Source organism: Grampus griseus (assembly GCF_964374135.1).
Source record: "Grampus griseus genome assembly, chromosome: 9".
Classification (NCBI taxonomy): Eukaryota; Metazoa; Chordata; class Mammalia; order Artiodactyla; family Delphinidae; genus Grampus; species Grampus griseus.
Genome location: NC_139003.1, coordinates 90,225,747 through 90,252,878, shown reverse-complemented (window position 1 = coordinate 90,252,878; position 27,132 = coordinate 90,225,747). Strand labels below are relative to the sequence as shown.

The 27,132-nt window shown below is 41.4% G+C and overlaps 1 protein-coding gene across 20 annotated transcripts in view; it reads left to right on the top strand.

The window, feature by feature from the left end:
* The window catches only part of NRCAM (neuronal cell adhesion molecule), a gene marked incomplete at both ends in the record, with an annotated part of 89,331 nt that overhangs the window by 40,203 nt on the left and 21,996 nt on the right, over positions 1-27,132 (top strand). For 5 of the 20 annotated variants that reach the window (XM_082662289.1, XM_082662287.1, XM_082662285.1 and 2 more), the window contains 9 exons: positions 1,193-1,317; positions 3,550-3,651; positions 10,032-10,229; positions 10,327-10,397; positions 11,398-11,623; positions 12,016-12,131; positions 13,470-13,674; positions 23,562-23,684; positions 24,949-25,125. In XM_082662289.1, coding sequence (XP_082518415.1) covers positions 1,193-1,317; positions 3,550-3,651; positions 10,032-10,229; positions 10,327-10,397; positions 11,398-11,623; positions 12,016-12,131; positions 13,470-13,674; positions 23,562-23,684; positions 24,949-25,125 — 1,343 coding nt within the window. Of the gene's footprint in view, positions 1-1,192; positions 1,318-1,761; positions 1,792-3,549; positions 3,652-10,031; positions 10,230-10,326; positions 10,398-11,397; positions 11,624-12,015; positions 12,132-13,469; positions 13,675-23,561; positions 23,685-24,948; positions 25,135-26,130; positions 26,167-27,132 lie in introns of all 20 variants that reach the window. The other 15 variants (XM_082662302.1, XM_082662297.1, XM_082662295.1 and 12 more) reach the window with 7 other exon arrangements.

Genomic DNA, 27,132 nt, shown 5'->3' with positions numbered 1-27,132 from the left:
AAGGTATCAAGTTATAGAAATAAGACCCTGACAGTGTTTGTCTGTCTTTGTGTTGGTCTCCTGCGTAATTTAGGATGTGAAAAACCTTTCAGGTCTTGAACAACATCCATTGTTTTCTAACTTGTACGGTGCACTCTCAACAGATGTTTTCGTTCCCATTTTACAAATAAGCAGAAATACGATCTCTTTAATCATCAGAGTGAGCCTGAATCTTCGTCAGTATTTTACAGGACACTAGTTTTTATTTGGATGGGGAGTTTTCATTTTCCCTAAAGCGAGTAGAAGGAGAAGAAAAAAAAGCAGGTAAAGAATTTGAAAGAGCCTGAGCACATTGCATTCCTTTAGCTTGGTATGAAGGAAAGGTCATGCGCATTTTCCAGGTGAGACTCTCGATTTGACAAAGTACACAGAGTCAAAGACGAGAATTTTAGCTGATGCAGAGGGGCACAGGCATCACCCCGACGGGAAGGAGTGTTGTCTGCTGGTTTCTGTGGCTTCTTTCAACTGTGCCCAAATGGTGCCCTGTTGCTTGTAAATGGCCCTTAAAAGAACTATGTGGGAATTTGGGATTAACGATACACACTACTGTATATGAAATAAACAACAGGGGCCTACTGTATAGCACAGGGAACTATATTCAATAGCCAGTAATAACCTATAATGGAAAAGAATCTGAAAAAGAGTATTTTATATATATATATATATATATATATATATATATATATATAAAACTGAATCACTTTGCTGTATACCTGAAACATTGTAAATCAACTATAGTTCAATTTAAAAAAAACAATAATTAATGTCAAATTATTTTAAAATACACACTTTGTTAGAAATTGAGCCAGATGAGTGGTAGCAGCAGAAGCCTAGGAAAGCCCTCTGTTCAGGGTAACTGGAGCTGCCCCCAGCTCAGCTCTAGATGCCTCTGGTCTTAAGGAAGCTCCTATAACTCCAGAGGCATGGTTGAAAGCCATCAGACTAAATGACGTGACATCATTTCTAACCCAAGCTTCTCCCTCATTCAAAATGTTTGCCAACTTTACTCATTATCAAAGTGGCATGTATCGTATAGGATTTTAGCTCTAATGTGCTGCAAATCTTTATCATCTTTCCCTTTTACCAAGTTCACAGTTGCTTTCATGCCAGTAAAACCGTCATTCCAGCCGCTTTGAGCATGTGATAATTACAGGTTCACTGTTGACAAGGACCATTTGGTGGTCGCTGATGTCAATGATGATGATGGTGGGACCTACACATGTGTGGCCAACACAACTCTGGACAACGTTTCGGCCAGTGCTGTGCTCCGCGTTGTCGGTAAGAGCTAGAACACATACAGCACAACTGGCTGCCCTGTTTTAGGTTGAAAGGAAAAATTGTCAGTAGTAACTGTTTGCTTGTTACAGTTTTAGCATTTTATAGGTGAGTTAAATACGCACATCTTTCTTCTTTGAAAGATGCCTTTGAGGCAGTAATTTCAGTATAAATGTACTCTGTAGCAACACTGCAATAAACCGGTGGTTAAGCACATTAGTGATATTTTTATGAGAAAACTGGGGGGAAATGATCTACCTTTATTTAAAATCGAAGGGGTTTTCCCCCTATGTTGTTACTGCATGTTTATCGATGCTGTGTCTCACAGCTAAGCATAAGGCTCAGTTTTATAATCTTAATCATGCTCAGTCTTTGTCTTCTTGTGCTATATTATATCTGTCCACTACTAATTTTGATTAAACTCCTTTATATTACTGTCCTTTCTAGCTCCCACTCCAACTCCAGCTCCCATTTACGGTAAACTAATATGAGTCCTTTTCTCTGTTTTCTTTCAAACAATTTCACACGTACAGAAGAAGTCCGTTACTTTCTTTTCTCTATCATGTCATTGTGTTTCTTTAAGGAAAAGGGCTCTGTCAGGTGTTCTGCCGTGTTGTCCATTTACTGCTATAAATCATCTCTTCATTATAATTCGGGAACTTTTCACTGAATATATTGCCACTCGCTTCCAAGTATTTCATGTGTTATTGCAAAGTCATTTCATTCGCTGAAAGTCCCTCTTGGACAGCATTTCCTTGTAAAGCAGCATAGTGCTTTTTCAAAAGCTATCATCCATATTTTACAGACTGAAAAAGCAATTTCAAATATCATTCCACAACTTAGGTTTTCATTTCAATCGATTAAAAGTTGTTGTGGAGCTTCCCTGGTGGCGCAGTGGTTGAGAGTCCGCCTGCCGATGCAGGGGACGCGGGTTCCTGCCCCGGTCCGGGAAGATCCCACATGCCGCAGAGCGGCTGGGCCCGTGAGCCATGGCCGCTGAGCCTGCGCGTCCGGAGCCTGTGCTCCGCAACGGGAGAGGCCACGACAGTGAGAGGCCCGCGTACGGCAAAAAAAAAAAAAAAAAATTGTTCTGGAAAACTAAATGTTGTTTGGGGATTCCATTTTCAAGAAATTTACATAGGAAAACAATGGATGCTTAATACAACATTTGACCTTTCTATCAAAGAAAACCACCAACTCACTGTGTTCACAGAAGATAAATCACTAAAGAAAGACAAAAAGGAGGACACTTTCACGTAGCATGATTTTTCTGAATCGGGAAGTTAAATCAATTTTTTTCCCGAAATCTTTTTAATTAAAGAACCCTCATGTTTATTCAACATATAAATACAAAAATTAATTTTGTGGTGAAAACTCAACTGAATGTTACATAGTATTATGGATTATGCTGTAGAAGACCTGTCCTTTGTAGACATTTACTGCTTCTTTACTGGTAGGAAAGAAGTGCTTATATTTTTCTATGGCCTCTGGTTCCCCCAAGAACCAGAGTTACTGCCAAGAGCAAGGTCAGGAAAAGACCCAGGGGGAACTTTAACTCTCTAGATCTCAGAAGCACCATTAGAAGAGGCAGACATGCTCCTCAGACACCTTCGTCCCAACAAGCATCTGTACCCTGGTGTTCTCTGAGACTAAACACACCTCCCCGTATGCCTGACTGACTTATACTGAACATCCACATAAGGTTGCATGCCGAGGGCTACCTGCATGGCATCAATTTTAGAATTCCCTTAAAAATACAGGTATTCTTCAGGTGCCCCCAAATCTGTAATTCAGCATGTTTCAGAAAGAACACTTGCATCTTCTTTTAATAGTATGTACATCTGCCTGTATTTGTTTTTCAGCATTTCCCATTCTCTGTTTCCCATTTATTAGAAATTCAGCTTCCGTATTATTTTTCCTGTTTGTGCTCCTCTATGTTTATGAGAAGACACGCACTGAGAGTGCTGGAGAACCATACATGTCCTCCCCTGGCTTTGGTGACAAGGGATTTAGTTTCATTTCAAAGAGAAACAAGCAGAGCTCATTGAGGGGTTCTCTTGGGTGTGCGTGTGTGTTCCCAGCAGCCTCAGCTGTTTTCATTTCCTTTCAGTTGCATGCTCACTGGCCATTACGTGTGCTGTGTCTTTAAATGTCCCCTCCAAGAATAGTATCATGAGTAAAGGAGAACCTCCTAAGGTCGGGCGGTTAACTATGATGTGTGTGTTTGGTCTACAGATGTCCCAAATGCTCCCTTTGACTTAGAATTGACGGATCAACTAGACAGGAGTGTTCAGCTGTCATGGACCCCAGGCGATGACAACAATAGCCCTATTTCAAGTATGTGGTGTCATTTGCTTTTTCACTGATAAACTTAATGATTATTTTCAAAGCACTGTATCCCATGTAATTGAAATTCCTTGCAAAAGATATTTGCTGGCATTCTCTTCTTCATTGCTAATAGAATCAAAACAGTTATTTATGTTCTGTTATTCAGCGCTGGAGTTATTCCTGGTTACGACTTCTGGTTTGGGACACTAATTAGTTGCTGAAGATGTTAATTAAGCAAGTACACTATCATTTTGTGTTTAAGATCCATAAGAATCACTTTCAATTTCTACCACAGTAGGAAGATGTATTGCAAGTTATTCATTTTGCCCATTAATATAGGAGAAAACAATAGAAGGACCAGTCTAGCTATTAGGAAATTGAGACTTGGTGAGTAAAGTGACTTTTCAAAGCCACAGTTGTTAACAGAACTGGGGGTAGACATCAGGTCTCTTTCTTCCCATTAGCCCTGGCTATAAAGTGGCACAGTCACCAGTGTCACCTCCTCACCTTGATGACATCAGCTTAGAGAATAAAATCAGGTGAGGGGCCATGCTATAAAGGTACTGGAAGAGCTTAGTAAAATTAGACTATAGATAAGCTTATAAGTTTTAAAACCAAAAAGGTACTTAAGAGAGTAGACACAAGTCTGTAATATATTACTACCTTCAGGTGTATACTGCAGGAAGACTAAATTCCTTTCCAGTGATGACCTAAGATACTGCTGAAGTGATGTGCGTATTGATTTGTTGCGCCTGCTGGTAAAGCAGACTAGATCCAATGAAAGTAAACAAAAGCGTCCTCTCTATCTTGTGTTCTTTGGTGGTGTTCCTTTCTCAGTGGAGTTTTTGGTCCTTGATCAGAACATGTATTCATTCATGCTGAATCTTCCAGTTAATTCAGTACATTAGCCAGATTTAGCTGGTGAGGATGCTTGGAGACTCTAATTTTTACCCATGTTAAAATGATACCATTAGATTTCAAGGCATTTCTACTCTTTTGTTCGTTCATTCATTCAACAGACATTTATTGAGGACCTATTATGTACCAGGCATTCTTCTAAAACAAAACAGTCAAAACTCTCTGCCCATATGAAGTTTATATTTTAATTGAGGACACAAATAAGATAAAATTAATACGTGTTACGTTATTGTGTATAATGTCATTATATATATGTATATATGTGTGTGTGTGTGTGTGTATATGTGTGTATATATATATATATATATACACACATATACACACACACACACACACACACACACTACTCAGATCTCCTTTTAAGAGAGAACCCACTACAAGGAATGTCAGCAACAGGCTCCATCTGCTGCCCCCTCCCTAGGGATCAGCTGCAGCATTCCCATGAGGCCCCTCTGTTCCTGAGCTAGTCCAGGGACTGAGCACAGCGAGGGTCCTAGATTCAGCCATGCCTCCTGCAGAACTCCACTCTGGGGCTCCTTGCTGACCTGGCTGAATCTATCTGTATTGGAGTCTGAGGCTTTTTCCACACACACCTCCTTCCCCTCTCCTTTCTCAGACGTCAGACCTGCATTACGGTCTGAAGATCTTCCCTGCCGTCTCCTGCTTTCTGCCCCTTTTGTCTTCCATGGACTCTTTCCCAAATAAATCTCCTACACATTTAGTTCTATCTCTGCATCTGCTTCCAAGAGGAGTCAAACACACATATGTCTATACACATGGTTATGTGTGTGTCCATGTTCAGGCCATGCAAAGAACAAAGCAGGAGAAGGAGAGTAAAGAATATGAGGGTCAGGGGTATAATTGCAAACAGGGTGGTCAGGAAAGGCTACCTTAAGCAGGTAACATTCGTATGCAAAACAGTATGGAGGTTCCTTAAAAAACTGAAAATAGAGTTACCAGATGATCCAGCAATCCAACCCCTGGGCATATATCCAGGAAAAATGAAAGCTGTAATTCAAAAAGATACATGCATCCCGAAGTTCACAGTGGCACTGTTTACAATAGCCGAGACACAGGCGCAACCTAAGTGTCCATCAACACATGAATGGATAAAGAAGATGTGGTACATATATGCAGTGGAATACTACTCAGCCATAAAAAAGAATGAAATCATGCCATTTGCAGCAACATGGATGGACCTAGAAAGTATCATACTAAGTGAAGTAAGATGGAGAAAGACAAATATTATATGATATCCCTTATATGTGGAATCTAATAAATAGTGCAAATGAACTAATTTATAAAATAAAAATAGACTCATAGACATAGAAAACAAACTTATGGTTACCAAAGGGGAATGGGGGAGGAATAAATTAGGAATTTGGGATTAACAGATGTGCACTGCCAAACAAGGATTTACTGTATAGCACAGGGAGCTATATTCAATGTATTGTAATAAACTATAAAAGAAAAGAATGGGGAAAAAGAATATAGTTATATACATTTATTTATGTATAACCAAATCACTTTGCTATACGCCTGAAACTAACACAATACTGTGAATCAACTATACTCCAGTTAAAAAAATAATAAATTTTTAAAAAGAAGGTAACGTTTGAGTATGTCAATAAAGACATGAGGAGAGAGGTAGTGAACGCACTATGCAGTTAACTGAAGGAAGACCTTTCCAGGGAGAGCAAGAAAAACAGCAAAGCCCCTGAGACAGGAGCATGTCTCTCGGAAGCCACTGTGGCTGGCTGGAGTGAAATGAACAAGAAGAAGTGAAGTAGGAGAGAAGGTCAAAGAGGCAAAGAGTTGGTGGGTGGAGTGGGATGTGCACTGTGCAGGGCCTTGTAGGCCCTTGTAGGGGTTGGGAAGGAATTGGAGGGATTTAAGTAGAGCAGCAGTCCCCAGTCTTTTTGGCACCAGGGACTAGCTTCGTGGAAGCGTTTTTCCACGGAGGGGGAGAGGGGGGATGGTTCAGGCGGTAATGTGAGCCATGGTTCGGGCAGTAATGCAAGCGATGGCTCAGGTGGTAATGCAAGCAATGGGGAGGGGCAGATGAAGCTTCACTTGCCCGCCTAACAAGCCTAACAAGCCATGGACCAGTATCGGTCCACAGCCCAGGGGTTGGGGACCCCTGAAGTAGAGGAATGGATCACACTGGCTGTTCTATTGAAAATGGTCTAGAGAGGAACAAGAGGGAGAGTGGGGAGACCCGGCAGGACTACAGTTCTCAAACCATGCGTTGAAATACCATACAGAACGTCAGCAAACCTCAGAGGTGCCTCCGGATATTAAGTTTTTGATTTTTAAATGTTGGGTTTTATTTTTTTAATTTAATTTTATTTTTTGGCTGAGTTGGGTCTTCGTTGCTGTGCACAGGCTTTCTCTAGTTGTGGCGAGCAGGGGCTACTCTTCCTTGTGGTGCGCAGGCTTCTCATTGCGGTGGCTTCTCTTGTTACAGAGCACGGGCTCTAGGCATGCAGGCTTCAGTAGTTGTGGAACATGGGCTCAGTAGTTGTGGCTCATGGGCTCTAGAGCGCAGGCTCAGTAGTTGTGGCACACGGGCTTAGTTGCTCCACGGCATGTGGGATCTTCCTGGCCCAGGGCTCGAACCCTGTCCCCTGCATTGGCAGGCGGATTCTTAACCGCTGAGCCACCAGGGAAGCCCCAAAATTTTGGTTTTTAAAAAACACAGTGACATCTCTCAGACACCCCATGAAATACTAGCTGGAGGCAGTTCACAGTTTCAGTATTGATAGTGCTACATCACACTGTGACAGTGTCATATCTCCGCAAAGCCTTTGTGGTGATAAAAAGCAAGTACCATGTGAAAATAAGTGTGAAACAGGAAATGAGGAAGGTGGTGTCAAATCTGTTTACAAGGTTGGACAAGTTATGCGGTGCCCAGTAGATTTTAAGACATAAACACTTATTAGATTATATAGACCTAACTCCTTAATACACAGAGATGTTAGGTATTTCTTTTGACCTAAGGGAGCCATGAAAAAAATTACTGAGACACTAAGCACACCATGAACTAAGAAATTTTGGGAACTTGTGAGCTAGGAGGTTATGCAATAATTCTCACAAGAGATCTTGGTGACCTGGAATAGGCTTATAGGGATGGAGGAGCTGAGAAATGGTAAGCTGAGATTTTGAATATATTTTAAAGGTACAGCCAACAGGTCTATTGAGAGTAAGAGAAGGGGAAAGCCAAGAAGGACTTCAAGGTTTTGACCTGAGTTGTCACTACCAGTTGGGGTGAAGAGCAGAATGAGTCTTGGTCACATCCAATTTGAGATGCTGTACTAGACAAACAAGTGGAATTCTTGAGTAGGCAATTAAGTATCCAAGTCTGCAGTTCTGGGGAGAGATAGGGGCTGAAGATATAAATGTGAAGGTCATCAGTTTATGAAACTGGAGATCACCAGCAAATTAACATAGATTAGAAGGAGAACTCTAAGTGCTGAGCTTCCGAGCATTGCAACACGTATTTCTAGTTCATCTTTGTACCTTTAATTCATATCATGGTACATGGCATGTAGTAGGCAATTTAGATAATGAATATCTAAATACCTATTTTTTGCATTTCTTTTTTTTATTGAAGTATAGTTGATTTACAATGTTGTATTAGTTTCAGGTTTACAACAAAGTGATTCAGTTATACATATATTTTTTTGACATTCTTCTTCTTTATAGGTTATTACAAAATATTGAGCATAGTTCCCTCTGCTATACAGTAGGTCCTTGTTGGTTATCTCTTTTATATATAGTAGTGTGTATATGTTAATCCCAAGCTCCTCATTTATCCCTCCCCCTACCTTTCCCCTCTGGTAACCGCAAGTTTGTTTTCTATGTCTGGGGGTCTATTTCGGTGTTTTTTGTTGTTGTTGTTGTTGTTGTTGTTTTGCGGTACGCGGGCCTCTCACTGTTGTGGCCTCTCCCGTTGCGGAGCACAGGCTCCGGACGCGCAGGCTCAGCGGCCATGGCTCACGGGCCTAGCCACTCCGCAGCACCGGGGCACGAACCTGTGTCCCCTGCATCGGCAGGCGGACTCTCAACCACTGCGCCACCAGGGAAGCCCTCTATTTCTGTTTTGTATATAAGTTCATTTGTATCATTTTCTTTTAGATTCCACATATATGCAATATCGTATGATATTTGTCTTTCTCTGCCTGGCTTAATTCACTTAATATGATCATCTCTAGTCCATCCATGTTGCTGCAGGTGACATTATTTCATTCTTTTTATGGCTGAGTAACATTCCATTGTATGTATGTGCAACATCTTTATCCATTCATCTGTCGATGGACATTTAGGTTGCTTCCATATCTTGGCTTATTGTACATAGTGCTGCAGTGAACATTGGGGTGCATATATCGTTTCAAATAAATACTTATTTTTTACAAGGGTAAAACATGTACATACTACAAAATTTTAAGAGAGACAAGAGGGTAGGTATGCACTGGAAAGTAAGTCTTCCTCCCACCCCTGATTCTCAATTCCTCCGGTGACACCAGTGTTACAGCGTGTATCCTCCAAGAGGTAACACATGTACTTTCAAGCGTATGTGTATGTGTATATGTTATAGTAAATCTTTTTATTTTTATACAACTGTAGTATCCAGCACACACTGGATTATGTTCTAAACCCTACTTGGTTTCACTTAACAATATATTTTAGAAATCATTCTGTTTCAGTACATGTGGAGCAGCCCTATTCATTTTTTACAGCTGCAGAATGTTCCATTGTGTGGATGCATCATAATTTATTTAATCAGTGTCCTATTGATGAACATTTAGGTTCATCAGTGTCCTATTGATGAACAATTGTTTGCAATTAGGTTGTTTCAGTTGCAGACAATGCTGCCATGTGGATTCTTTTTCATGTGCCTTCGAACATATTCATGAGCACATTTATTCAAAATAAATTGCTGGAAGCACAATTTCTGAGTCAAAGGGTCTCTGAGTTATCTAAATATCTAAATATTGTTAGATGTTCTAAATTGTCCTCTATAGAAGTTGTACCAATTTACACTTCCCACAAAGTATGAGAATGATTGTTTCCCTTTGTCATAGTTCGCAAAATGTGTTAAACATTTGATTTTGCCAGTCTTTTTGGTGGGAGAAGGTATCTCTCTGTATTTCACGTAACATCTCCTGTTATGAAAAAATCAATCATCTTTTCGTATGTTTAAACTTTCCTAGGAATATGTGGGTCACTTCTAAACAATTTTAAGGAGCTAAACTCAGCATGCTAGAGAAAGCATACTCTTATTGGATTTGCTTAAGTGTTGAGGACACTAGGCTTCTGAAATCAAAATATTCTAGTGAATTTTTCTTGAAAGTGAGATAATTCATGTTCAGCTGCTCTTGTTAAGATTGTCCTGTTCGTTATCCTCGCAACCTACCATTGGGTGACTGAATTCATGTCTTGGATTTGTTGTGTGTGTGTGCTGTGGCCAGAATTCATCATTGAATATGAAGATGCAATGCATGAGCCGGGGCTGTGGCATCACCAAACTGAAGTCCCTGGAGCTCAGACCACAGCCCAGCTGAAGTTGTCGCCCTATGTCAACTATTCCTTCCGAGTGATGGCAGTAAACAGCCTGGGAAGGAGCTTGCCCAGCGAGGCATCTGAGCAGTATTTGACTAAAGCTGCAGGTAAAGCACGACTTCTGTGATATGAAATAAAATAGAAGGGTTTTCCACTGTTTGCAAGAGACCAAAGTTTACGAGTATGTGGCTGTTTAACTTCTAGAACCAGATAAAAATCCCACGGCTGTGGAAGGGCTGGGATCAGAGCCGGATAATTTGGTGATTACATGGAAGGTGAGCTATGTCTGAAATATTCAACTATATTTTAGAGTGGAAAGAAAAGTTGTTTTTAAATAATACCTGTATTAAAATCCCCTTTCACACATTTTTTGGAATATATACATATATCATATATTTATTAATCGTGTAGTAGGTAAAAGCTTGATCCTTGGAGCCAAAATGAACGGTACAAATCCCAGCTTCGCCACTTAGTAACTGTGTGACTTTAAGGCATTTCTTTACCATCTCTACTGTGTATCTGTGTGATGGGAATAACAGTGAACCAACCTCGTAAGATTAAAGGAGTTAATGCACTTATAACGCACTTAGAATGGTGCCTATCACATAGAATGCGCTCAATAAATTCTAGCTTGTGTTGTCACCATCGTAGAGAACCATCTAGAAGACAGGTACCAGTAGTCAACTTCTACTTTTTTCTTTTTGGCCTGTCTCTATTTTCTGGACTTGGAAAATTAATATATATTTACTTGTGTGATTTTAAAACTTATTTTAGATCGATCCATACATCCATACTTAGATACATACATGTTTGTATATACTTAGATACGTACATGCGTGTAGAAACAGGATAGAATGACAAGCCAATCTCTTTATTTTTTTTTAAAGAAAGAAGTAGTTCACAATTTCAGTCGCCAAGTAAAATAGACAGTGAGGTGCTGTCACACAACCAGGAGCACATAAAGGAAACTATATACCTGGAAAGTTTTATGTCACCTACCCATGACTGTGGAGCCAGAATCTGAGAGGCCTAGGTGGTTTTTACTACTTCAAGATAGAGATTAACCACCTTTGAAATGTTGATCCCAAACAAGCTGTGGATCTCATCACAGGTGAAAAAAACGGACAAAAGGTCCCTGGAGAAAATTGTTCATAGCTTGTACTTGGGTGGCGCAGTGCTCACCGTCTTAAGTCTGGGAATTGAATTTGCCGTTCCAGTAAGAGATGGCACCGCCGATCTGTTTTATAAGCTCTGATGGTCTGGCTTTTCTTGTAGCCCTTGAATGGTTTCGAATCTAATGGGCCAGGCCTTCAGTACAAAGTTAGCTGGCGCCAGAAGGATGGTGATGATGAATGGACGTCTATGGTTGTGGCAGATGTATCCAAATACATTGTCTCGGGCACCCCGACCTTTGTCCCATACCTGATCAAAGTTCAGGCCCTGAACGACGCGGGCTTTGCTCCAGAGCCAGCTGTGGTCCTGGGACATTCGGGAGAAGACCGTAAGTGCCTGATGCTACTTCATGTCTATTTTTCCCAAGCAAAACAGACTTACCAAAGTGCAAGTCAAGGCCATGTCCAGAGGTGCTGAGATTGGGAGGGAGGATGGGAGGCAGCCATGATTTCGCTCAACATTTCTGCATCTAAACAGCCTGCTACATAGAAAATAGGTTCAGCATGTTAAAAGTTATTACTTTTTAAAAAGATATGTTGTTCTCACAAAGTCAAATGAACAGTGCTCAAAAAAAAAAAAATCCATCTATTCTCCATCCTTGATAATACATAGAATCAGGCTGGGGCATGTTTCAAGCCAAAATTAGGAGATGGTGACAGTTTTTGCATGAAATTCAAAATGACATTGATACTTCTACCCCCCTTTCTCATCTTTCCCTAGTCCCAATGGTGGCTCCCGGGAATGTGCACGTAAACGTGGTAAACAGCACCTTAGCCGAGGTGCACTGGGACCCGGTACCTCTGAAAAGTATCCGAGGACACCTGCAGGGCTATCGGGCAAGTGAAAGAGACCTTTCGTGTTCTTTTCTCAGAAACAGTCCGTCGGCCAATGCCAGACGCCCTTTGCTTGGCCGGAGGAGGCCTTGAGAGTTCATGAGGTGTACTGCCTCAGGAAGCCTACCTCTGAAGCATCCCCGCTAGAGCTGGATCGAAATCTCACTGCACACAAAGGGAGAAAAAAATTCTTTCTCCATTTTTCCCACAGATAGTCTGCATTCTGCCAACTCAACAGTTACCGCATGCACGAAATGGGGGAAACTAATGTTCAAAAAACTAGGATGTAATGAAATGCACCTAGCTTTAAAAGCACACTGACTGTGGTTTTAAACGAACAAAACTATGTGTTGAACAAACAAAACTATCCAGAAAACAATGTAGACTTTTGTTTTAAATAGTTTATAGTTCAAGATCATAGAGTTCCAACTCAGTTATTCTTATAAACATCAGTTATCTGTGTTCTTGGGAAGCACAGAAAGACCAATTCATAGTTTTGATTTGAGAGGTGGTCAAAGAACTTTCACACCTACCAAGGCAGTCAAGGCTTTGATTGGTCAAACCCTGACCTCTAGAGGTCGGATTTTGCACTGCATCATGTTCAACTTGGGGTTTTTGGTTTTTCTTCCTCCAAGATTGCCAGATTCTGTATTTATGTTGATTTCTCTTGAAGGTGCCTTTAAACTCCTAAGATGACTTTAAGAGGACTTAGTAAACAATAGTTCTGGATTTCTATCCGAAGTTAATCAACACTTTATCTCTTCAAAATCTGTGTCTCCAATTTCATACCAAAAAATAAGTATTTTTAATTAAGTGATGCAGTTTGGCATAGTGAGAAAGCCCTAGACTTGAAGTGGAGGGTCTTCTTACCTCTTGATAGCTCAGGGGCGCTTCTGTACTGTAGGAATAGTAATAATAAAAGCTTCACTGTGGTTTTTAGTATTAAACTAAATGATATATTGTACATGAAGTTGTATTAACTCTGGAAAAGTACATAAATATTGGGCAGTAATTTTTGCCGTTAGAATATTTTACACAAGTAAAGGACGCTTAAATCCTTCTGTATGGGTCTCATGCTGTTTCACTTCTTTGGTTTATTTCACTTAGACTTCTCCAACAACATAGCATAACCGAGCTTCATCACAATTTCTTAATTTCCCTCATTACCTATGCCTTCTACTCACTTGCCTCAGAATTGATATCTGTCAGTTGTTCCACTAGTCTAAAGTGTACCAAGGGAACCTTCTGGGAAAAAAAATAATAATAAAACTTTAATTTTGTGAGCATGAGGATTCTGTTGGCTCTGTTGTCCATCCCTGACTTTTACTCTTGCTGTTTCAGATTTACTACTGGAAGGCACAGAGTTTATCAACCAGAAACAGACGCCATATTGAGAAAAAGATCCTCACTTTCCAGGGCAGCAAGACTCATGGCATGTTGCCTGGGCTGGAGCCCTTTAGCCACTACACACTGAATGTCCGCGTGGTCAATGGGAAAGGGGAGGGCCCAGCCAGCCCCGACAGGGTCTTCAATACCCCGGAAGGAGGTAGGGTGGGCGTGTCACTGAGATCCTAGCAGCGTGTGGTGCATCCTGAGAGACTTTGCGTGACCGATGGGCCCCCAAAGAAAGTATATTCTGGAAGCCAAATGTGATTTTCCCACAGATGAACACAGCACACACAGAGCTGACAGAGTGTCAGCTCATCTAGGGCCTGAGGGTGTGGGGAAGGCTTCAGAGGATTCCCTAAAACCCCCTTTCACTTCACTTAAAATTTTTCTCCACAGTTAATCACACGGTCAAAAACCTTGCTAATTTTTTTTAAACTTTTAAAATTTTTATACAACTTTTTTTTTTTTGGCTGAGCTGCATGGCTTGCAGAATCTTAGTTCCCCGACCAGGGATTGAACCTGGGCCCTGACAGTGAAAACTCCAAGTCCTAACCATTGAACCACCAGGGAATTCGCTATTTTTATACAATTTTTAAATGTTACTTTCCATTTCCAGTTATTACAAAATATTGCTTATATTCCCCATGTAGTAAAATACATCCTTGAGCCTGTCTTTTTTTTTTTTTTAACATCTTTATTGGAGTATAATTACTTTACAGTGGTGTGCCAGTTTCTGCTTTATAACAAAGTGAATCAGTTATACATATACATATGTTCCCATATCTCTTCCCTCTTGGCGTTTCCCTCTTTCCCGCCCTCCCTATCCCACCCCTCTAGTTTCATTAGGTCCCATTTGTTTATTTTGTTTTTATTTCCATTTCTCTGGGAGGTGGGTCAAAAAGGATCTTGCTGTGATTTATGTCATAGAGTGTTCTGCCTATGTTTTCCTCTAAGAGTTTGATAATTTCTGACCTTACATTTAGGTCTTTAATCCATTTTGAGTTTATTTTTGTGTATGGTGTTAGGGAGTGATCTAATTTCATACTTTTACATGTGTCCAGTTTTCCCAGCACCACTTATTGAAGAGGCTGTCCTTTCTCCACTCTACATTCCTGCCTCCTTTATCAAAGATAAGGTGACCATATGTGTGTGGGTTTATCTCTGGACTTTCTATCCTGTTCCATTCATCTATCTTTCTGTTTTTGTGCCAGTACCATACTGTCTTGATTACTGTAGCTTTGTAGTATAGTCTGAAGTCAGGGAGCCTGATTCCTCCAGCTCCGTTTTTTGTTCTCAAGATTGCTTTGGCTATTCAGGGTCTTTTGTGTTTCCATACAACTTGTGAAATTTTTTGTTCTAGTTCTGTGAAAAATGCCATTGGTAGTTTGATAGGGATTGCATTGAATCTGTAGATTGCTTTGGGTAGTAGAGTCATTTTCACAATGTTGATTCTTCCAATCCAAGAACATGGTATATCTCTCCATCTATTTGTATCATCTTTAATTTCTTTCATCAGTGTCTTATAATTTTCTTCATACAGGTCTTTTGTCTCCTTAGGTAGGTTTATTCCTAGATATTTTATTCTTTTTGGTGCAATGGTAAATGGGAGTGTTTTCCTGATTTCATTTTCAGATTTTTCATCATTAGTGTATAGGAATGCCAGAGATTTCTGTGCATTAATTTTGTATCCTGCTACTTTACCAAATTCATTGATTAGCTCTAGTAGTTTTCTGGTAGCATCTTTAGGATTCTCTATGTATAGTATCATGTCATCTGCAAACAGTGACAGCTTTACTTCTTCTTTTCCGATTTGGATTCCTTTTATTTCCTTTTCTTCTTTGATTGCTGTGGCTAAAACTTCCAAAACTATGTTGAATAAGAGTGGTGAGAGTGGGCAACCTTGTCTTGTTCCTGATCTTAGTGGAAATGCTTTCAGTTTTTCACCATTGAGGACGATGTTGGCTCTGGGTTTGTCATATATGGCCTTTATTATGTTGAGGAAAGTTCCCTCTATGCGTACTTTCTGCATGGTTTTTATCATAAATGGGTGTTGAATTTTGTCAAAAGCTTTCTCTGCATCTATTGAGACGATCATATGGTTTTTCTCCTTCAATTTGTTAATATGGTGTATCAATCACATTGATTGATTTGCATATATTGAAGAATCCTTGCATTCCTGGAATAAACCCCATGATCATGGTGTATGATCCTTTTAATGTGCTGTTGGATTCTGTTTGCTAGTATTTTGTTGAGGATTTTTGCATCTATGTTCATCAGTGATATTGGCCTGTAGTTTTCTTTCTTTGTGACATCCTTGTCTGGTTTTGGTGTCAGGGTGATGGTGGCCTCGTAGAATGAGTTTGGGAGTGTTCCTCCCTCTGCTATATTTTGGAGGAGTTTGAGAAGGATAGAAGTTAGCTGTTCTCTAAATGTTTGATAGAATTCGCCTGTGAAGCCATCTGGTCCTGGGCTTTTGTTTGTTGGAAGATTTTTAATCACAGTTTCATTTCAGTGCTTGTGATTGGTCTGTTCATATTTTCTGTTTCTTCCTGATTCAGTCTTGGCAGGTTGTGCTTTTCTAAGAATTTGTCCATTTCTTCCAGGTTGTCCATTTTATTGGCATAGAGTTGCTTGTAGTAATCTCTCATGATCCTTTGTATTTCTGCAGTGTCAGTTGTTACTTCTCCTTTTTCATTTCTAATTCTATTGATTTGAGTCTTCTCCCTTTTTTTCTTGATGAGTCTGGCTAATGCTTTATCAATTTTGTTTATCTTCTCAAACAACCAGCTTTTAGTTTTATTTATCTTTGCTATCATTTCATTCATTTCTTTTTCATTTATTTCTGATCTGATCTTTATGATTTCTTTCCTTCTGCTAACTTTGGGGTTTTTTCTGTTCTTCGTTCTCTAACTGCTTTAGGTGCAAGGTTAGGTTGTTTATTCGAGATGTTTCCTGTTCGTAAGGTAGGATTGTATTGCTATAAACTTCCCTCCTAGAACTGCTTTTGCTGCATCCCATAGGTTTCGGGTCATCATGTCTCCATTGTAATTTGTTTCTAGGTATTTTTTGATTTCCTCTTGATTTCTTCAGTGATCTCCTGGTTATTAAGTAGTGTATTGTTTAGCCTCCATGTGTTTGTATTTTTTACAGATCTTTTCCTGTAATTGATATCTAGTCTCATAGTGCTGTGGTCAGAAAAGATACTTGATACAATTTCAGTTTTCTTAAATTTACCAAGGCTTGATTTGTGACCAAGATATGATCTCTCCTGGAGAATGTTCCATGAGCACTTGAGAAGAAAGTGCATTCTGTTGTTTTTGGATGGAATGTCCTATAAATATCCATTAAGTCCATCTTGTTTAATGTATCATTTAAAGCTTGTGTTTCCTTCTTTATTTTCATTTTGGATGATCTGTCCATTGGTGAAAGTGGGGGGCTAAAGTCCCCTACTATGAATGTGTTACTGTCGATTCCCCCTTTTATGGCTGTTAGTATTTGCCTTATGTATTGAAGTGCTCCTATGTTGGGTGCATAAATATTTACAATTGTTATATCTTCTTGGATCAATCCCTTGATCATTACGTAGTGTCCTTCTTTGTCTCCTGTAATAGTCTTTATTTTAAAGTCTATTTTGTCTGATATGAGAATTGCTACTCCAGCTTTCTTTTGGTTTCCATTTTCATGGAATATCTTTTTCCAACCCCTCACTTTCAGTCTGTATGTGTCTCTAGGTCTGAAGTGGGTCTCTTGTAGGCAGCATATAGATGGGTCTTGTTTTTGTATCCATTCAGCCAGTCTGTGTCTTTTGGTGGGAGCATTTAATCCATTTACATTTAAGGTAATTATTGATATGTATGTTCCTATTCCCATTTTCTTAATTGTTTTGGGTTTGTTATTGTAGGTCTTTTCCTTCTCTTGTGTTTCTTGCCTAGAGAAGGTCCTTTAGCATTTGTTGTAAAGCTGGTTTGGTGGTGCTGAACTCTCTCAGCTTTTGCTTGTCTGTAAAGGTTTTAATTTCTCCATCAAATCTGAATGAGATCCTTGCTGGGTAGAGTAATCTTGGTTGTAGGTTTTTCTCCTTCATCACTTTAAATATGTCCTGCCAGTCCCTTCTGGCTTGCAGAGTTTCTGCTGAAAGATCAGCTGTTACCCTTATGGGGATTCCCTTGTGTGTTATTTGTTGTTTTTCCCTTGCTGCTTTTAATATGTTTTCTTTGTATTTAATTTTTGACAGTTTGATTAATATGTGCCTTGGCGTGTTTCTCCTTGGATTTATCCTGTATGGGACTTGCTGTGCTTCCTGGACTTGATTAACTGTTTCCTTTCCCATATTAGGGAAGGTTTCAACTATAGTCTCTTCAAATATTTTCTCAGTCCCTTTCTTTTTCTCTTCTTCTTCTGGAACCCCTCTAATTCGAATGTTGGTGCGTTTAATGTTGTCCCAGGGGTCTCTGAGACTGTCCTCAGTTCTTTTCATTCTTTTTTCTTTATTCTGCTCTGCAGTAGTTATTTCCACTATTTTATCTTCCAGGTCACTTTCCAGGTCACTTATCTGTTCTTCTGCCTCAGTTATTCTGCTATTGATCCCATCTAGAGTATTTTTAATTTCATTTATTGTGTTGTTCATCGTTGCTTGTTTCATCTTTAGTTCTTCTAGTTCCTTGTTAAATGTTTCTTGCATTTTCTCTGTTCTATTTCCAAGATTTTGGATCATCTTTACTATCATTATTCTGAATTCTTTTTCAGGTAGACTGCCTATTTCCTCTTCATTTGTTAGGTCTGGGGGTTTTTATCTTGCTCCTTCATCTGCTGTGTGTTTCTCTGTCTTGTCATTTTGCTTATCTTACTGTGTTTGGGGTCTCCTTTTTGCAGGCTGCAGGTTCATAGTTCCCGTTGTTTTTGGTGTCTGTCCCCAGTGGCTAAAGTTGGTTCAATGGGTTGTGTAGGCTTCCTGGTGGAGGGGACTAGTGCCTGTGTTCTGGTGGATGAGGCTGGATCTTGTCTTTCTGGTGGGCACGTCCACGTCTGGTGGTGTGTTTTGGGGTGTCTGTGGCCTTATTATGATTTTAGGCAGCCTCTCTGCTAATGGGTGGGGTTGTGTTCCTGTCTTGCTAGTTGTTTGGCATAGGGTGTCCAGCACTGTAGCTTGCTGGTCGTTGAGTGAAGCTGGGTGCTGGTGTTGAGATGGAGATCTCTGGGAGATTTTCGCTGTTTGATATTATGTGGAGCTGGGAGGTCTCTTGTGGACCAGTGTCCTGAAGTTGGCTCTCCCACCTCAGAGGCACAGCACTGACTCCTGGCTGCCGCACCAAGAGCCTTTCATCCACACGGCTCAGAATAAAAGGGAGAAAAAGTAGAAAGAAAGAAAGAGGGAGAGAGAGAGAGGGAGGAAGGAAGGAAGGAGGGAAGGAAGGAAGAAAGAAAGAAAAGAAAGAGGAAAGAGGATAAAATAAAGTAAGATAAAATAAAATAAAGTTATTAAAATAAAAAATAGGGCTTCCCTGGTGGCGCAGTGGTTGAGAGTCCGCTTGCCGATGCAGGGGACACGGGTTCGCGCCCCGGTCCGGGAAGATCCCACATGCCGCGGAGCAGCTGGGCCCGTGAGCCATGGCCGCTGAGCCTGCACATCCGGAGCCTGTGCTCCGCAACGGAACAGACCACAACAGTGAGAAGCCCACGTACCGCAAAAAATAATAATAATTATTACTATTATTAAGAAAAAACATTTTTTAAGGAAAAAAAGAAGCGGACGGATAGAACCCTAGGACAAATGTTGAAAGCAAAGCTATACAGACAAAATCTCACGAAGAAGCATACACATACACACAAAAAGAGGAAAAGGGGAAAAAATAATAAATCTTGCTCTCAAAGTCCACCTCCTCAATTTGGGATGATTGGTTGTCTATTCATGTATTCCACAGATGCAGGTACATCAAGTTGATTGTGGAGCTTTAATCCGCTGCTCCTGAGGCTGCTGGGAGAGATTTCCCTTTCTCTTCTTTGTTCACACAGCTCCCGGGGCTCAGCTTTGGATTTGGCCCTGCCTCTGCGTGTAGGTCGCCAGAGGGCGTCTGTTCTTCACTCAGACAGGACGGGGTTAAAGGAGCTGCTGATTCGGGGGCTCTGGCTCACTCAGGTGGGGGGAGGGAGGGGCACGGAGTGCAGGGCGAGCCTGCAGTGGCAGAGGCCGGCGTGATGTTGCACCAGCCTGAAGCGCGCCGTGTGTTCTCCCGGGGAAGTTGTCCCTGGATCCCGGGACCCTGACAGTGGCTGGCTGCACAGGCTCCCCGGAAGGGCAGGTGTGGATAGTGACCTGTGCTCGCACACAGGCTTCTTGGTGGCGGCAGCAGCAGCTTTAGCGTCTCATGCCCGTCTCTGGGGTCCGCGCTTTTAGCCCCAGCTTGCGCCCGTCTCTGGAGCTCCTTTACGCAGCGCTCTTAATCCCCACTCCTCGTGCACCAGGAAACAAAGAGGGAAGAAAAAGTCTCTTGCCTTTTCGGCAGGGCCAGACTTTTCCCCGCAGTCCCTTCCGGCTAGCCGCGGCGCACTAATCCCCTGCAGGCTGTGTTCCCGACGCCAGCCCCAGTCCTCTCCCTGTGCTCCGACCGAAGCCCGAGCCTCAGCTCCCAGCCCCACCCGCCCGAGCAGACAAGCCTCTCATGCTGGTGAGTGCCGGTTGGCACCGATCCTCTGTGCGGGAATCTCTCCGCTTTGCCCTCCGCACCCATGTTGCTGTGCTCTCCTCCGTGGCTCCAAAGCTTCCCCACTCCGCCACCCGCAGTCTCCGCCCGCGAAGGGGCTTCCTGCTGTGTGGAAACCTTTCCTCCTTCACGGCTCCTTCCCACTGGTGCAGGTCCTGTCCCTATCCTTTTGTCTCTGTTTATTCTTTTTTCTTTTGCTCTACCTGGGTACGTGGGGGAGTTTCTTGCCTTTTCTGAGGTCTGAGGTCTTCTGCCGGTATTCAGTAGGTGTTCTGTAGGAGTTGTTCCATGTGTAGATATATTTCTGGTGTATCTGTGGGGAGGAAGGTGATCTCCGTGTCTTACTCTTCCGCCATCTTCCCGATTCCCCCTTGCACCTGTCTTACCTCCAATAGTCTGTACCTCCCAGTCCCTCCCACTGGTAACCACTAGTTCATTCTCTGCATTTGTGAATCTGCTTCTTTTATGTTGTAATCACTACTTTATTGTATTTTTTAGATCCCACATATAAGCACTATCATACAGTATTTATCTTTCGCTGTCTGGCTTATTTTACTTAGTATAATACCCTCCAAGTCCATCCATGTTGCTACAAATGGCAAAATTCCATTCTTTTTTATGGCTGAGTAGTATTCCATTGTGTGTGTGTGTGTATGTATGTATATATAGATAGATAGATAGATAGATAGATAGATAGATAGATATACCACAGCTTTTTTATCCATTTATCTGTTGATGGACACTTAGGTTGTAGAATCTTGCTAATTTGATGCTGACTTGGGTCATTAGCTTTCTGACCTGAAGCGAGTCATACAATTTCTCTAAACCTCAGTTACCTTAGCCAGAAAGCATGAGAACTAGATGTGATCACCTAAGAAAAACATCTAGAAAGGAAGAGAATCCTCTAGGTTGTAGTTTACTTCTTTCTCAGTGCACCTTTGCAGTTCATGCTAGCATGGAACTGAGTTAGAAGGTTGGCCGTCTTGACAGAATGTGTTGGGAAGAGAATGGAAGCGTCATTGCAAGTGTGGGCCATGCAAGGGGTGGAGGAAGGGAGAACCACACACAGCTGATGTGGGAGCGGGGGCCGGAGGGGTCAGGACACGGACACCTGGGAGCCTAGTGGATGAGGAGAGAGGACCATGTAGTAAGAAAGGCACCAGCATGGCCTTTGCTTATCTTGAATTTTGCCTCAAGCCAGTATTGAAAATGATCCAGATAGCTGCTGTGGATTGCTTAGGTCTTTTTTTTTTTTTTTTTTTTTTTTTTTGTGGTACACAGCCCTCTCACTGCTGCGGCCTCTCCCGTTGCAGAGCACAGGCTCCGGACGTGCAGGCCCAGCAGCCATGGCTCACGGGCCTAGCCGCTTCGCAGCATGTGGGATCTTCCTGGACCGGAGCACAAACCCACGTCCCCTGCATTGGCAGGCGGACTCAACCACTGCGCCACCAGGGAAGCCCGGGTCTTTTTTTTTTAAATAAACATTTTGGTTACAATTTTATTTTAGAGGACAATTCTTTTTTATTAAAGTATAGTTGCTATACAATATTATGTAAGTTACAGTCTTTTTTATGACTGAGTAGTATTCCACTGCAGATATGTACCACATCTTCTTTATCCATTCATCTATTGATGAACACTTAGGTTGCTTCCATGCTTGGGCTATTGTAAATAATGCTGCTGTGAACGTTGGGGCGCATGTATCTTTTTGAATTAGTGTTTTTGTTTTTTCCGGATATATACCCAGGTGTGGTTAAAAGCAGGTCACAGACAAACCCTGTCCTGCCTCCTGGTTGAAGGGCTCATGGTGTTGGCAGCTACCCAACAGCCTCTGAGAATCGTCTGTGTCCACCTCCCGTCTCATTACAATGCCTTGTCCTCAGCCTCGTTGCTCCTTGGAGGCTTAGGGCTCCTTCCACTAGAGGCTTTCGCTAGTGAGACCCTGCACTGGCCCTTTACGTGGCTCAGGGGAAGGTGCCATAGAAAAGAGAACCAGGGGATTAAAGAACAGACAGGAGAAGAGTAGTCTGTCCAAAGGTAAGAAACAGCATGGCTCCTTCAGGGAACAGTAAGTCAGGCAGCCGAGAACGGTGAGAAAAGGGAGGAAGGTCAGCTAGGGAGGACCAGAATGATGGATGGTGTTAAATGCTGTGGATGTTAACCCTCAAGCCAGAAGCTCTTAACCTGAGGATGGTAGTCTCTTCAGGTGTCGATGAATGGGTTTAAGGAGCTCCATGAACCCCCTAATATTATATACAAGGTGCGTATATTTTTCTGGGGAGAGTTTGTGGCTGTCATCAGATTCTCAAAGGGGTGATTTGCGGAAGCTTAGAGCTATGGGCCAGGACTGTTCTAGGCAAAGGCCATCGAGGGTCTGAAGGGGGGCAGTGGCATAGCAGGGTGGGTACAGCAGGATTTAGTGTCCCAGGTGATGGTGGAAATGAGGCAGAGGGGGAAATTCAGCTCGACTGCCTGGTTTCTGGCTAGAGGGACAGGAGGGTTTAGGGAACATGGTAGGTTGGGTAGAGAAGGTCACGATCGTGAGGGAGGGCTGCCATCATCCATCATGCTCTGAGGAGGTGGATAAAAGACCAGGCATGTTTCTGCTGGTAATTTGCCAGCCTCTGCCACGGACAACCTGACACCCTGCACTCCTTCCCCAGAGCCAGGGGTGTGCCAGCACCCGGGCTGTTGTCCATCACTACGAGCTGCCGGGCGTCTCTCAGCTGTCCGGATAAGAGCTTCTCTGCGCTTGGGGCGGGGGCTGGCTCAGGCCCAGAGCCCGGCAGCCAGGGTGTTCTGACAGTTTGGAGACACCTGATTTGTTGGAGAAAACAGTCTTTAATAGCCCAGAAAGAACATAGCTGCTTCTACTCAACAGTCTGGTTAGAATAGTTCCACTCAGTCACTAGTTCACTTTTATTAAGACCCCATTCACGAAACAAACAAGTACCATCTCTTTTAAAACCATTGGTTTGGGTCCATATAAAGGCAAAGCCCTTATGTATTTGGAGAGGATGGTTTTAATGAATCTAAATGGAAATGGTGAGGAAAAGCGCAACAGGTTTCTATTAACGTATTTTCAGCTGAGTCAGGAACAAAACTGAGTTACAGAGGACAAAAATCTTGGGGAATTCCCTGGCAGTCCAGTGGTTAGGGCTCCACACTTCTGCAGGGGGCACGGGTTCGAACCCGGGTCAGGGATCTAATATCCCGCATGCCGTCTGGTGCAGCCAACAAAAAAAAAATCTTGATGAGTTGTGTGGACCTGGTGAAATATTTCACTTTAATACAGTTTGAAACATTCAGAAACCTTTGTGTTGACTGTATGTCTCATTTGAAGTCCCCAGCGCTCCATCCTCTTTGAAGATTGTTAATCCAACGCTAGATTCTCTCACTTTGGAATGGGAGCCACCAAGCCACCCGAATGGCGTTTTGACAGAGTACACCTTAAAATATCAGCCAAGTAAGTTACGGGGAGAAGGTAACAGGGAAATATGGTTTACGAAGGAAAGAAACTGTTATCTTAAAATACAAACGGGGTATTTCTTTACAGATGTAGGATATATACATATACCTTCAAGTGTCATTCTAGAAGGAACTTCAAATCATACTTTTTAAAGAAAAATGACATGTGCTTTTGAAAATTAAATAACGTGTAGAATAATACAGACCTTGAGCACGGGGTTTAGGTGCGTGCTGTCATTATGTATGTAGGCGTCATGTATTGTATAACCAGCGAATGGTAAGAAGAGGGGTTTCTTTGGCACAAGGCCTCTGAAGATGAGATTTAGGGTTATCTAACAACCCATGACTCCACCTGCAAAAACAAAGACATGAGAAATGCTATTGCGATTCCACCAGAAAATTTTCCCAGCTTAGAAGCCCATGGAAAATGTATTTCCCCTTGTTACACCATATTATAGGATTTTTTTTTATGGTTTATCCCATAGTTGATTTTTTTATATTTAAAACGTATGCAAAAACAAAATTAAATATCTATGTATATATATTTACATATATACATACATATATTAATATATGTATTTGTATTAGAATCGCAGTGTGGACCTTGAGATTATCTTTTTAAAAAAGTTTTATTGGAGTATAGTTGATTTATAATGCTGTGTTAGTTTCAGGTGTACAGCAAAGTGAATCAGTTATACGTATACATATATCCACTCTCTTTTTAGATTCTTTTCCCATGTAGGCCATTACAGAGTGTTGAATAATGTTCCCTGTGCTATACAGTAGGCCCTTATTAGTTATCTATTTTATATGTAGTAGTGTGTGTATGTCAATCCCAATCCCCCAATTATAGGACTATGTAAGGTTATCAATTATGTCGGACAAAGAGTGAGTAGGATTACAAAAGTCAGTGTAGTCCAGGTTTAACATTTTTGGTTGACACATTTATTTACGGTAGTATTCCTACAGCAATGAATGGGGAATGCACTTTGTCCTTTTTTTTTAATGGAGGTAACATTGGTTTATAAAATTATGTAAGTTTCACGTGTACAACACTGTATTTTGACTTCCATATACACTACGGCGTGCCTACCACTAAATGTTTAGTTTCCATCCAGTTGACCCCTTTACCCATTTCAACCTCCTCCCATTCCCCTTCCCTTCTGGTGACCATTGTTCTGTTCTCTGTGTCAGTGTGTTTGTTTTCGTTTGGTTTGTTCATTTATTTTATTACTTTATTTTGTTTATATTCTTATTGACAGTTAACAGCACCCATGAATTAGGCCCTCTGGTGGATTTGAAAATTCCTGCCAACAAGACCCGCTGGACTTTAAAAAATTTAAATTTCAGCACTCGGTATAAATTTTATTTCTATGCACAAACAGCAGCAGGATCAGGAAATCAAATAACAGAGGAAGCAATAACAACTGTGGATGAAGGTAAGATGGGTATGTATAAAATCCATATAACTAGACGTATCGTGAGACAAAAATCTTTAAGTTTATGCTTTTTCTTTCCTTCTTACCATGGAAGTATCCATGTTACCCAATTAATAGAAACGCTTATTTGTAACCTCTCATTCTGATACATATATATAAGCAGCTATTTAATTCATACTGGAATAATGATTTGATGTTTGTTTTTTAAGTCCCTATGAAATTTTTAAACTTACAGTAAAATATTGAGGTGAGAGTGGGAAATTACAGTATTTTGCCACACTTAAATTCAGAGTTCACGGCAATGTTTTTTCCTATCTACAACTTTACATATATACACACATACACATCTGTGTAATACACACACGCACACACAGACATGCATACGTATACACAAATAAATATATGTAACTGTGGTTCTGATCTTGATTCACCAGAAAATAATTTGCTAGTCTACATACTAATTTAGGTTTTCTAGCAAGGATATCAAAACAGTTATTAAATAAAGCATTTACTTTGTGTTTGAGCATGGGACTTCATAGTTTGCTATGCCATCTGGTACAGAAAGCAAAAGAGCCCCATTAAATGTATTTAGAAAAAGAATGAACACTTCCTTTACTGCTTTTAAAAATGATTTTGAAAAACTTGAGATTCGATGAAAATGGTCAAAAGCATTGTAAAAGATTTTGCATGTCTCTAAATTGTAGAATTGCTTAAGGCTCATTTATCTGATTATCTTCCATAGCATAAGAAATTGACATTTTTACCCCAAAATTGGTTTGAAATCTCCTAAGCCTTCTTACATAATAGGCAAGTATGAATAAAGCACTTTAAGTAATGTGGGGATTTGATTACTGGTAAGTTTGGGAACAAAAACGTACCTTTGTCCCCTGTACCTGATGTGGTACACTCCATTCTTCTTGCATGCTTTAGCATTTTAAGAAGTGTTTTTATGTAGCTTTACATGCTAACTATATAGTGTCCTATTTCTGTTTCCCTTCATGAAAGCTGGTATTCTCCCACCTGATGTAGGTGCAGGCAAAGGTAAAATCATTCAACTGCATGACTTTCTACATGTGTGAAATTTGCCATGTTAACCGTGGGGAAGTGCAGCATGGGTTAAAAGAGAAAATGTTTAAAATAAGCTTTGAAGCACCAAAAGGAAGATGAGATCCTGCAAGATCTTGACTTTAAAATTCATGTCTAGTCCTTTTTACAAGGAGAAAGCCACCCATTGAATTCACCTTTTCTCAAGACTTATCCCAGGTCCAAATCCTAATCTTGGCTTTTAGTGCTATGTCCGTGGCTAGACCAGACAGGACCCAAACTGTACCTTTGCCACAGACCCTCATGATGGTCATGCCGTCTATGAAGGGTTCAGAAATGTTAGTCCTGTGATAAAAACAGCCAGTCAGAAATCAGACCAACCGAGCTTCCTGTTCTAATCTGATTTACCTGTACTCCTGCTAGACACAGTGCACACGTTGCTGGCATCACACTACACTGTCCACCTGGAATTTCAGCTTAGCCGTACTCCAGCTGCCCTGGGACTGAAAACCTCCCCAGTGGGATCCCCTCTGACCAAGTGTTCAGGCAGCCCGCATGCTCTGCTCAGCTGTGTTATTCCATTTCTGTCTTCGCCAGACTGCTTAAGTCTCCTCCTGGGGCAGAGCCGACAATCACAGTGAATTACTCTTGTTCTCCTGTATTGCTCACAGCTCTCTGGATGAGGAGGACTGGTTGGGAGAATGGTGCCGGAATGAAGTGTAGTATTTCTTCCACCCAAAGATCCCCCAGTCTTAGACTCTTGGCTATTGGTAGATTTGTCAGCTTTTTAGGGAGCAGTGGAGGCCGCCCTGCCTCACATGGCACTGTTCTCATATAGAGCACCCCTGGCCAGGGATTTTCTTGGGCTTTGACAGACTAAACAAGTACAAATTGGAATGAAGAAAAAGTCGACCAAAAGAAATAAGGGCTTTGCCCTAAGTTGTTCAAATCTTGGGAGCTTAG